General features: G+C 34.8%; 1 protein-coding gene across 1 annotated transcript in view; it reads left to right on the top strand.

Annotated features, from left to right (window-relative positions):
• The window catches only part of LOC149553020 (16S rRNA processing protein RimM family), a 159,563-nt gene extending 147,424 nt beyond the window's left edge, over nucleotides 1–12,139 (top strand). Inside the window, exon 10 of the mRNA XM_089788537.1 lies at nucleotides 11,488–12,139. Within this exon, the coding sequence (XP_089644663.1) occupies nucleotides 11,488–11,955 (468 nt within the window). The 3' untranslated portion in view covers nucleotides 11,956–12,139. The remainder of the gene's footprint in view (nucleotides 1–11,487) is intronic.
• The last annotated feature ends 595 nt before the right edge of the window (nucleotides 12,140–12,734 follow it).

Raw genomic sequence — 12,734 nt, 5'->3', positions numbered from 1 at the left:
GGGTGCAAGGAGTGCCCTGCTCTTGGGCTTAGAAGCGAAGGAAGCTTCAGATACCCTACTGAAGTTTCCTCGAGCCTATACCTTGGTCGCCATTATGTCAAGGGACTCTAATCATAAGGAGGATAATGGTGGCAGTGGAAGAGGGGAATGGCTATGCGATTCCTCACTAGGTACACTACCTTGTATGGATAACAAAGAGTCACATGATGGCCAAGAGGGATGCCATCCACTCTTATCCCTAGGGTAGAGGATTGATCGGCTATGTACTCCTCACTAGCCACATTCTCTCATATGGATGCCAAGGGCCACATGACCCTGATATGCCTCTTATCCTAGCTCTCCTATGGTTGAACTCCACCAATAATTTAAATATATCTTTTAATTAAATCAGTGTTTCCAACCCTTGTTGAAATGATCTTATTCTTTTATTGTCTTTAATAAGGAAGATCTATTTTGAGTATTATGTTTCATTGATTTCCTAATATGTTGCAGGAGCTGAACTAGGTATATAGATGTTACTAATTCCATCCTATTTCTTGTTCTATTTGGTATTTGTGTTTTGGGGTGAAAAAATAAAGCATTTACAATAGTGGACATTACATTGAACCATGCCTTTCTAAAACAATGGAAAGAATATAGTCTATGTGGCTTATTTAGTAAGGGACCTATGGAAGCTTCAGCTAAGAGGATGGAGCAAGTCTTTTACAGGGATCAAGTGGCATGAGAAGCTGAATAGTTTTATCACTAACACACATTTGCCCATAGTTCACAAAAGTTGGATGTGGAGAGTATATGGCAAGTCCAGAATTTTCGATTTGGCAAACTTAAAATGTTGGACAAATTAAAATCTCTTAAAGGAACATACCTTCTGGTAAAATTCAGTTATGAAATTTATTAAATTAAAATTTGACATCTTGAAAGAGAATGCATGGTTTATACCAAAAAAAGACATGTTGAAAACACATTTTAACCAGCATTTTACCTTCTCCAACATTCTTACCCGTGTTTTTTTTTGTGTTTATTGAAATGCAATAGTTAAACTTGTGAAAACTTGCCCAAAAGAACCAAAGAGAGTATTTGGCAACTGGGAGGGTGCCCATAGAGTTCGCAAACTATGCGATCATCAAAGGATGGCTTCTTACAATATGGAAATTCAGTCTATTTTGGACAAGCATAGAAAGGTATTTGAAGACATTCCTAGTGGAATGTCACTAGATAGGGGTTTCCAACATATGGTTGAGTTTTAAGAAGGAGAAAATCCATATTGATAACTGCATATTGTCAATTAAAGGTGTATACGGAGGAGATTGAAAAGGTACTCAATGAGCTTTTGGATATAGTGCATATTTCACATAGAGAGAATTGAATTCGGATGTTATTTTATCTCAAATGTCTGATTACATACCTGTACCAGCCCATAGGGGTCTACATTGTACAATCAGCAACAAACTTTGGTATGCTTTGACTTGCAATTCTGATCTCTCCTTAGTCGTACCAAATCTGTTGAAGGCAAATCAAAGAAATTCTTACCTTTTTGTAGTATCCCTGTTAGTGTTTTATAGCTTTGTTCTGATAAACTCTAGTGAAGATATGTATATATATTTGATACATACATACATACATACATACATATATATATATATATATTTTATAACTATTTATATATTAGAGAGGAGACAATATATAATTTGTATATATAATTATAATGGTTAATATTTTGAATAGACATATTCCTAAAGAGACATGTCTATTCATAACTCTTTTTTCATATAAATATATTGATAGCTGCATTTGGAAAACACATACCGAATATCATGGCAGTGCTTAATACATTTGCAGCAGATCCTCTTGAAAAAACTAACATGGTATCGGAGCAGGACGAATCTTTTCGGAATCAAGAAAACTGAAGAATGTTGATCTCTATGAAGTATTCAATAGCAATGGTCTGATAGAGGAGAAAACGATCATTTTCTTGAATCACTATATAAATGAGTTCTCAACTCCACAAAATTACAGAGATTATAACGTGCAAGGTGGAAGAGCATTTGAGCATGATGTCGTCTAGTTGATTTTTTCATGAAGTTGCAAACTAGTCCACACCACCTGATAAGACAGATAATATCAGGCATGCAACAGCAGATATGTCAGATATGTCAGAGAAAGAGACAAATTGATTTCACCTAAACCATAAATAATATTGGCAGAAAATAGATTTGCATGGAGTTCATAGATATTCCAAAGTGAAGCATATCCACTGTCTTGGGTACTAGCATGGAGTCGACTGGAAAATGGGAGATATAAGGGAAAATAGGGATGTCATAATCACTTTGGTCAAATTAGGCAATGCTTAAATTAGGCAATACATTTCCTTCGAGTATTAAGCATTGCCACTAAATAAAAAATGACGGGGCGAACACCTCATTCAACATACCTGACATTCTTTATTTCTGCCACAGTGGAAAGACAGCAGTAAATTAAGGAGGGGCACGTGAAGCACAACCCTAAAAATGAATGTGCAACCGACTGTTATACGTGGATCCCTTCTATAGTAAACGGAAATTAAGATCATTGTGTGGATGCCATCAAAGGTAGACAATCAATGTTTTGACCAATGGAACACATCGATTTGACTTGGCACATCACATCCGTAAGTATAGTTATTATTAGTTATGTGTTACATATCTTAATTTATAAATGAGAACTTAGTTATATCTAGTTTGTAAATGAGACCTTATAAGGAGAATATCTTAATTTAAGAATGATATTTAATAACTTAATATTATGTTTTGTTACATATAAATATGTTAATCAATACAAGTTATTAGTATTGTTGTGAGTTTTTAATATTGTTATTGAAACATAAATGAAATTTAACTATATTTATAAATATTGAACTTCTAGGAGAATATGTCACCTTAGGGGAAGTCATATATATAAATTAAGTTTTGTGTTATCTTAATTCTATTATTGAAAATAAAGAGAGATGTAATAATGTTATTCTTAGTAAGAGTCATGAGTTAAATTACTAACATTCAAATTAACATTCTTATTTATATTTCTATACGCACTATAAGAGCTATGTACCTTGATGTTTTCCTCTGAGAATGTTATTGCAGAAAAAGAGGGAGATCGATTTAGTGGGAGACTGACATTTCAAGAAACCTTGGAAGAGAGGGAGAAGATAGGTGATAGAATTTAGTCAACCTTTGGTGATCTCAATCATATTGATTCAGAGGGAGTAACCATGTTGTGATGGATTCTCTTATGATCAATAAATTGTAGTAGTCAAGAGGACTGTGATTTATGAATATACCTCGTGACTATGTGATTTTAATGGGCCTACCCCTTGTGTACATTATGAAGAAGTGACGACTTCCAAATGATGTCACTTGTATTTGTAGAAGATATTGAAAGGTGATGATCTTACAATAACTTGTATTATGAGATCAAAAAAATTGAGTATATGGTGAATGTCTTGCATCTCAACATTCTGGGAGGCCATTACTCAAAGAGTAATTGGTGAATATCATTGATATTCTGGGAGGCCAACACTCTTGATATCAAATGTGATATCAAACCTTATTTAAGTACTTGGTGAATATCTTTATATTCTGGGAGGCCAATACTCGCGATGTCAAATGTGATATCACACCTTATTTGAGTACTTGGTGAATATTGGATGTTGATATTCTAGGAGGCCAATACTCTTGATATCAGATGTGATATCAAAACCTTTTGAGTACTTGATGAATATCTTTGATATTCTGGGAGGCCAATACTCGCAATATCATCTATGATATCAAATGATAGATATCATCTGATCAAAGATATATTTTTTGTTATATCTAAAATTACCAATGGTGTAATATAAGTCTTGTGTTTATCCTTCCTAGCTAAGAGGGAGTGTTAATGTTTTATAGCTTCATTTAGATAAACTCTAGTGAGGATATGTATATATATTTGATATATATGAGATATACATAAATATATATATATATATATATATATATATATATATATATATATATATATACACATATATATTTTATAACTATTTATATATTAGAGAAAAAGACAATATATAATTTGTATATATAATTGTAATGGTTAATATTATGAATAGACATAGTCCTAAAGAGACATGTCTATTCATAACTCTTTCTTCATATAAATATATTGATAGCTGCATTTGGAAAACACATACCGAATATCATGGTAGTGCTTAATACATTTGCAGCAGATCCTCTTGAAAAAACTAACAATCCCAAATGGATGTTCTCCCAAATTTATCTCAAACACAAATTTCAGAACACAACAGATAGCTCATGCAAACAAAACCAACAATATAAACCAACAAATGAACCAGTGGATGCTCATTGAAATACTTAGTTTAACACAACTTTAGATTTGTATTTGTGATGCAGGAGCATCCTAGGGTAGTTGACCATCCTGCATGTTGGAGGGATTTCAGTGGAGTTGGGTGGACCTATTTGCGTCTTGGTTAATTAATTTTGATGTATTTAATAAGTATTGTAAGCCTTTTAAGGCATTTGGTATTTAATTTCTGTTGGAGGCCGACCTATGGCTCTTCAAATAGTTAATGTAAGGGATATTTAATTTTTAGCTTACTGGGCCAACTTGTGGCTTAGTTGGGTATAAGTAGGGTGTGGTGAAGTCTTCAGTCATTATTCATTCATTCATCCAAAGGAGTGAGTTTGGAGAGTAGCTGAAGAGTGAGTCTTTCCTGAGTCTATAGACAGAGCGCCGAATGTGAGGCAGTTTACAGCAGGATTGAGATTATTCATCCCTCTTGGAGAAGAGGTGGTGGTAGAGTAGAAAATTTTGAGAAGGGCTAGTAGTTGATGCTTGGGAAACAAGGAGAGTGCTTGGTGGGCTTGCGAGTACCAGTTGGATCTTCCTTGGAGGTTTCTACTAGAGTGTGGATCTGGACTAGCTAGGGTTTGGATTGGATCTTGAGGGATCTTGGAGAACTATTACTTGCTTTGTATTTGGCCGTAACCAGGAAGGCCTTACAGCCTGACACATTGCATTTAATCAGTTATTTTATGAATAAAGAGTTGTGTTTGGTATCAGATCTTGCATTGTTGTTTATCTTCCGTTGTGTGGTTATTTGTTGGGGGCTAGGACATCTCCTTTGGGGATTCTCCTACTTTGCACTGTATCAATTTGCATTATAAACCAAAAAAATACAAGCATAAAATTCAATCTTAATAACAATATTACGGTCAAATTGGAAACACATAGAAAAGAACCTTTGATGAGAATTCACCACCAATGCTGAATCGTGTTGGTGTCCAATCCGACGAGAAGACCCTTAGGTTCTTGAAATTGAAAGCCAAAGCTTCCCCTTTTTCCAAGAGAAACCTAAAACAACTTCAAAATGTAATCCTTCTCAAAGAATGAAGCTTCTCTCCTTTTAATTCTCAAAGTCGTGGCCCTTCAACTCCCTTCTCCTCTCTTTGTCTTATTCCTCCTTTTTCACTTTTAGACCACTTTATAATATTAAATTGAGCCATTTATAAATTTTCATTATGCTCTCATAAGCCAATTTTAATATTACATGAAGATGTCCATAAATTTCTTGATGTCCCAAAAGGGGACATTTACAACCCTTTGTGAGATTGCTTGCCCTCAAGCAATCATGAGTTTCTAAACCAATACTGAGATCCAATATCCATCTCCCAACATCTCTATGGCCCATATTGGTAACTTTGTAGTCAGGACATGCTATGCTGTGGTACCAAAAATAAGAATGTGACTAATCAATCAATGTGATCCTTGGATCCTATGTCATCCTAAGAGATACTGTTGCTTCTGCATGCTGTGCTACTCTAAACCCAACTGCTTGCTGCCTTAAGCCATGAATCCACTCATTTTGATCACTGAAAAGAAGAGTTCCTATCTTGTCAACACCTTGATCCCAAACAAGTCTATCCATCTGATCCTGGGAGTAGAAATGGTGGTCCATGCATCCATGTTCCCCTTGTGTCGTCCAATTGCACAAGTATAGCACTTTGCCCATGCCAACAATACCTCAAGTATTCATGAAAACCAACTTCTTTGGGAGTTCAAAATTAACACTTAGATTCCATAACTATCTCCCTGGAGTCATACAATGCACCTCTTTGTGTGAAAAAATCACACCATCAAGTATACGAAACTCAACCATCCCATACTGAGTAGATGCAAACCTAGTTCTATCATCATGCTCAACATCTGTAACAATACTATAACCATAGGCACTAGATAATGAATAGAAGAAAAAATCATGGATACTCATTTGCACTATCCTTTCTCCTTAAATGCTCCTTGGCCACACTACTTGCCAAGTCTTCATGCAAAGCTGATTTGTAATCAGCATTATGCCCCTATGTCAAATGTAATAAGGAAGCCACCTCTTGGCTGCAATCAATATCCATTTGGGATGCTTGTTCAAAATCAAAATGTCTCTTCGGAGATTTGGGACATTTCTACCCCGATTTCACCACCAAGCGTCTGCAAGATAGATATTAAAAAGTTAGAAAGTAAGGTGACAACAAGTTTTTGTAACTTAGTATTCATCTACTTATCTTGGATGTGAAATACTCCAAATTCCAAATATTGTATCTTGGGTTTGAGTGTTTCTACCTCTCTTTGCCACGTTTGAGAAGAATAGCTTGCCTGTTTCATTTTGATACACTTCCATTTCGGCCACAATGAGGCCCCACACCTCAACATCGGGTACCATCCTTTACATGCAATCACTGAAGCCCTCCATGGCTTCTCCATTGGGATATGTGTAATATGGAGAGAAGCAAAAATGAGGGTTTAGGAAATACCCCGCTGCATTAGTGGGTTGGTGGAGCTGATAGTACAGTGCCAAGTGCGAAGGATATGGTACAACGAAAGCATAGATATTTTGAATGCTTTCAATGAAATTTAGCAAGCTCAAAATCAGCAAACATATCTGGTGATAAATGTCGAACTGAATGAGTTTTGAAGTTGGTGATATGATGTTTTTGAGGCTGCAGCCCTATAAACAATCATCTATCAAAGGGAACGGAGATGAGAAGTTCAGACCATGTTTTTTGGGCCCTAAAATGTGGTAAGAGAGGTTGGTACAATATCTTATGAGCTGGAACTTCCAGCTGACAGCAGAATTCATAATACACTTCACATTTGACGCCTTAAGAAGGCCCTTGACCAGTGAATCACTCCTTCCCAAGAGCTACTTCCACTTTATAATGAAGGCTATTTTTTTTTGAAGCTGAAGCAGTGCTAGATGTGAGAGAGAAGAGGTTAATAAATGATGTCATCCCTGAATATTTGGTGAAATGAATGAGACTACCCCCAAAGATGCAACATGTGAGGGGGTTGAGATTTTTTAACATCTCAACCTAACATTGCTCAAGGATAAGCAATTTGAGATGGGAGCTGTGTGATGAACCTGAATTTCCCTCAAGTCTTCAAATGAATAAATAAACGAATAAAATTATAAATAATCGCTAATAAAATTGCCTCTGTAGGTTGACTTGTAGTCTTTTTATTAGTTTTGAATTTTATTTAGTTGATTATTTTGGGCTGACCTGATGCCTTTTGGTGGTCCAGGGGTTGGTCAATTTTACCTATTGTTGCTAACTTACTTGGGGCTGCTACATATAGGCATGATTTGATCTTTCCCAGCATTGAATGTTTTGGATGCTCTTTGAGAGAAAACTCAAATGTGAGAGAGAGGTACCAGCTATAGAAGATAGTAATCAACACATTCATTGGATGAAGTAGCTGATCTTAATTTAGTCTATATCAACCTGATTAATGGATGGAGTTACCAGAATGTAGTAGGAGACATTTTGGGAAAGGTCAGTGCGACTTCAACTTCAAGGCACCTAATCACCTCAAATCAGCCAGATCTGACCTGGATCCATATTGAAGGGATAATAATGTTAGTAGCCAACGGAGGCATTGCTCAGAACTAGCCATTGTTGGAGTTAGCACAATCAGCATGTTAAACAGATAGGTTTGAGAATGGATTGAAAGTGTAGATTGTAATAAAGTCTCATTACTGTCTTCAGTGTATATTGTTTAAGAGAATTCTGTTTTGTTGGCACAATTTGCCAATATTAACTGAATCCCTAGTTACCGGATTCATGCCTAGGAGGTTGGATTCAGGTCTGGGCCCAATCCAGATTGGGATTTGTGCCGACCTGGGCAGGATCCTTGTTTTATACTGTGCATCCATCCGGACCCATGGACCTGTGAATTTGGACGGATCCACAGTGTAAAGCAAGGGTCTTGCCCAGGTCGGTGCGAATCCATGTGAATCCTCGAGGATCCAGTGGGAATCTGCATGAATCCTCAAGGATCCAGCGCGATTCCGCAAGAATCCACAGGCAGGCCAAGGTTTGAAGTGGGTCCAACTTATTTAATATGACTTTTTAAATATTTTTTTCTGCCTCATAACTTTAAAATGACCTTTTTATTCAACATCCAAATACATTTTACCTCACATTTGCTCTCTATTTTGCTCTCATTGTATATTTCTCCTAATTTTTTATATATATAATGGATATATATATTTATACACACACACACACACACACACACACACATGCACACAAACACACACAAATCTACGAATCATAATGGGACTAAAAAAATCAGGAATCCCTGGATTCGATTAGTGCCCAAATCGGATTCAGATCCCGAATTGGTAACTAAGACTAAATTAGACTGTGGAGAAGATCGGGGTAGTCTGAGGTCAATACCCCTTTCTCCAACATTTTCCATATCAGCATTTTGATCAAGCATGAATCAGTACTGAATTGTGATTCACTAGGGTGTGATTTACCAGTTTCCTTTAAAGACTTGAATATTGATATGCTGTATATTCAATGCTTTTTAGGGGAAGGGTCATATCTTCAGTAATTCCCCAGTCTACTTCTATAGTTATTGAGATAAAGATTGTAATCATAAATGCTGTTATATGTTGAATATTAACCAGCCTATCTCTTAGCTGTTGTCATTCAAATACTGTACGAGTTTTTGAGAATTTTCTGAGATACCCCTTTCTCTGACATTTTCCATATCCGCATTTTGATCAGTATGAATCAGTATTGAACTGTGATTCCCGAGGGTGTGATTTACCAAGTTCCTTTAAAGACTTGAGTATTGATAAGCTGTATATTCAATTAACATTATCAGATTCCCACAATCCATTTGTAAATTTTGCGACTTGACTTCTGGGTTTGATCGTGTATTTTTTAGCATCAATGTTTTGGATCTCGCTATATAATCCATCATGAGGATGAGAGAGTGCAGAATTGAAATGGCAAAAGATCACATAGTGTGATCCAAAACGCTGATGCTAAAAAATACACACAAGCGAATCCAGAAGTGAACTTGCGAAATTTACAAAATATATATTCAATGTTTTTTCTGGGAAGGGTCATATGTTCATTTATACCTGAGTCTATTACTATTCTTATTGACATAAAGATTGTAAGCATAAATGCTGTGATATGTTGAATATGAATTGGTCTATCTCTTAGCTGTTGTCATCTAATTACTGTCTAAATATTTGAGAGTTTTCCGAGTAGATATATTTTCAGATTTGAGTATAGTTAAAATTTGAGTTGGCATCTTTCAATGTTCCTTTACACCTTTATCCAATCGATGCACTCCTTCAAAACAGGTTGGCCATGTGCATGAAATAATATTTATTTGATATTTCATTTTTTGCCCAAAGTGGGCGTCCAAGATGGGGTTTGCTCAAACAGAAAATAATATTTATCTTTCTTAATGCAAACACCACTAAAGTGGGTGCCGCAATGGGGGAGTTGGGCAAAAATTACAGAGAATTTTTAATTTTAATTTTTTTTCACAAGCTGGGCACTAAACTTAATGTGCATGAAATAATATTTATTTGACTTTTTTGTCTTTTGCCCAAAGTGGGCGTCCAAGATGGGGTTTGCTCAAACAGAAAATAATATTTATATTTCTTAATGCAAACACCACTAAAGTGGGTGCCGCAATGGGGGAGTTGGGCAAAAATTACAGAGAATTTTTAATTTTAATTTTTTTTTCACAAGCTGGGCACCAAACTTAATATCATAGGTCAGGCAGCATAAATTGAATTATTATTATTAATCTTCAAGGCATTCAAAAATCAAAGCATCATAAACATAGAACCCTTTGACATCAATGGCAACAATTTCAAATGATATTTCCAGCCAACCAGCATTAAATATCTAATGGTTTCATTCCCTGTTTCCTGAATTTGTTTCCTTCAATTTATGTATATATATTTCTCTAAATTATAAAAATAATTTATCAACTTCAACTCCAAACCATTGAGGATACTGTTGAAATTCTGCAGCATGGGTCAGCTCATGCTACATATTTGTCTATTTAGTTTGAATCCAAGCATAGCTTTTGCTAGGACTATTTTATATTGGGACCATAGTAGGATTCCATTTACATGTTATGGTCAAGGTGCAAATGGAATTTGATTATCCTGGTTTAAAATTGGAAAAACTGAAGCGAGATTTCAGGATCTCAATAAATATACTTTATGCAAGGAAAAATCCTAGTTTTGTTTTATCAAACTATTGGGTAGAGACTAGCCTACTTCCACCAAAGAGGCTTTATGTGAAAAATGAACAGATGAAGCTAAAGTAATAGGCCTTTCCTAAACAGAGCATAGCCTGGTATTTGAGGACAGCATTGGCTTTTCTACCACTAAATTCTGACTAACGTATAATTTTTCAATATATTTCTCATTATGGTGTGTAATTAAACATATAAAATAAATCTATCGAAAGTAAATCTTAAAGAGAAGTTAACATACCCACGCTCATTATTTTTCTGTCTCTAATAGAATTAAAAAGGGCTCAAGTATCCAGAAAAGGATATGAGAACACGGGAAGCAACATGATAAATGTGATGAGGTGCAATTACTCTAGATTAAATTCAAGTTTTCTAAGTGAAGTGCTGGTTTGGGGGTCAGGGCACAGGAAACACCGGAAATCGCACCTAAGAAAGATGGTAAACATTTGCTAAATTTAAAAGGGTAATGATTTATTTACAATGTAGCCATATTGATCAAATTAATGGTTGAACACTTGCTGCGGAAAGGAGAGGCCTCAAGAAAACACAGATCTTATGATAAATTCCAAAATAAAGGGCACCTAAATCCTATATGCTTTAGAAGTGATCAGGACATGCATCAAAATTTAATAATCTTCAATATCTACAATTATCATTTTGACAAAATTATAAACAGGCCTCCCAGCAATCTAGAAGAGTAGTTCAATGCTTTTTCTAGAAAATCCCTGCAAAGAACTAATATCTTATATATCACGTCTTATATTGAAATCCTTTTGGCTGACTGTCATTTAGTTCTTTCTTATCATTAAATTATGCTATAAGATTGTCCGAGTGTTCCTATATTGGAAGTTTGAAAGATGATTTTGTGAAACATCTATGCAGATATGCACCATAAATGAGCTTACAGTGATTGGCGATCCTATATTCCTTGGGTATATGCATAAACAAGGAACAGATGTAGGAGTTAAACTTTTTGCTCAAGAATTTCATGGTCGATCTGAACAGGCTGCAAGCACATATTATATGGAGCTTAAACCATATAGTTTGCAATACCAGAGTGGTGAAAATGGCTATATTTTGATCTCAGAGGAAAGTGGTGCAATACCACAGCTTTTCACGACAGGGTTGCAAAATGAGAACGCCTGCCTTGATACTATCTTATCCATGAGTTATTTGCAGAAACTAACTAAGAAACTGTATCAGATGGAATACTATAAGGAGAAGAGGCATTTTGACTGCCTGAAAGAAGAAAATAGAGAAAAAGAAAATACATATCAATTACGGTCTTCCATTTATAGTTTGTTAAAATTCTCTCCTTCGAATAAAGTGAGTCTGATTTTGTATCATTAATTTATTTATTCTGGATGTATTAGTTTGCCTTGGATCGTTGTACATGTCCAATAAATTAACATTACTATTGCATTATTGAAGATTTAACATATAGTGTTTTTTGTTTTGGAAGTCTACCGCACTTGATCGTTGCTCTGTGGAAATGCAGATCAAATAAAATGATTGATCCTGGTTATAGTGTTTAGCAATTAGACTTTACATTCTTGTTTCATTGTTTTTTTAAGATTTTTTTTTTGGTACCAATCGAATGCCCATTAATTCACAAAAAATGACACTATAAGTTTTACTTAATTTTTTTATAATATTGAGATGGTATGCTAATAATTGAAAATAATAAATAGAGGCAATCTAATAAAGTAAGCGAAAAAGTTAATTATAATGGTTACTAAAACAATGATTTGTTAAATAAAAATAGCAACGTAGTTTTTGAAATAATAAATTACATAATGACAATAAAAAATGTCAAAATAATGTAATTCAAAATAAATTTAATTGAAAAGAAAAAGATTATTTGTAAATGGAAAATAAAATTATATATTTCTATGAGAAAAATAAATATTTAATATCTTAATTGAATTCAAAATTATTATTTTGGCTTGAAAGTATAACTTCTATGTTAATATGTTATGAGTATGAGCATTTGCATAAGGTGTGTCCTATAACTAATTTTGTAGGGTCTCATAAAATCAAGTGGACTAGCCTAAATAGGATAAAGGAACATTCCTTGATAGACAATAGAGCCCTTCCTCCCAGTTAGAACCCATAATAAGGGATGTCGG

Source organism: Cupressus sempervirens, chromosome 6, assembly GCF_028749045.1.
Source record: "Cupressus sempervirens isolate cs-2001-9-10 chromosome 6, ASM2874904v1, whole genome shotgun sequence".
Taxonomy (NCBI): domain Eukaryota; kingdom Viridiplantae; phylum Streptophyta; class Pinopsida; order Cupressales; family Cupressaceae; genus Cupressus; species Cupressus sempervirens.
The sequence above is the reverse complement of the archived record's forward strand: the minus strand, read 5'-3'. Positions and strand labels throughout refer to the sequence as shown.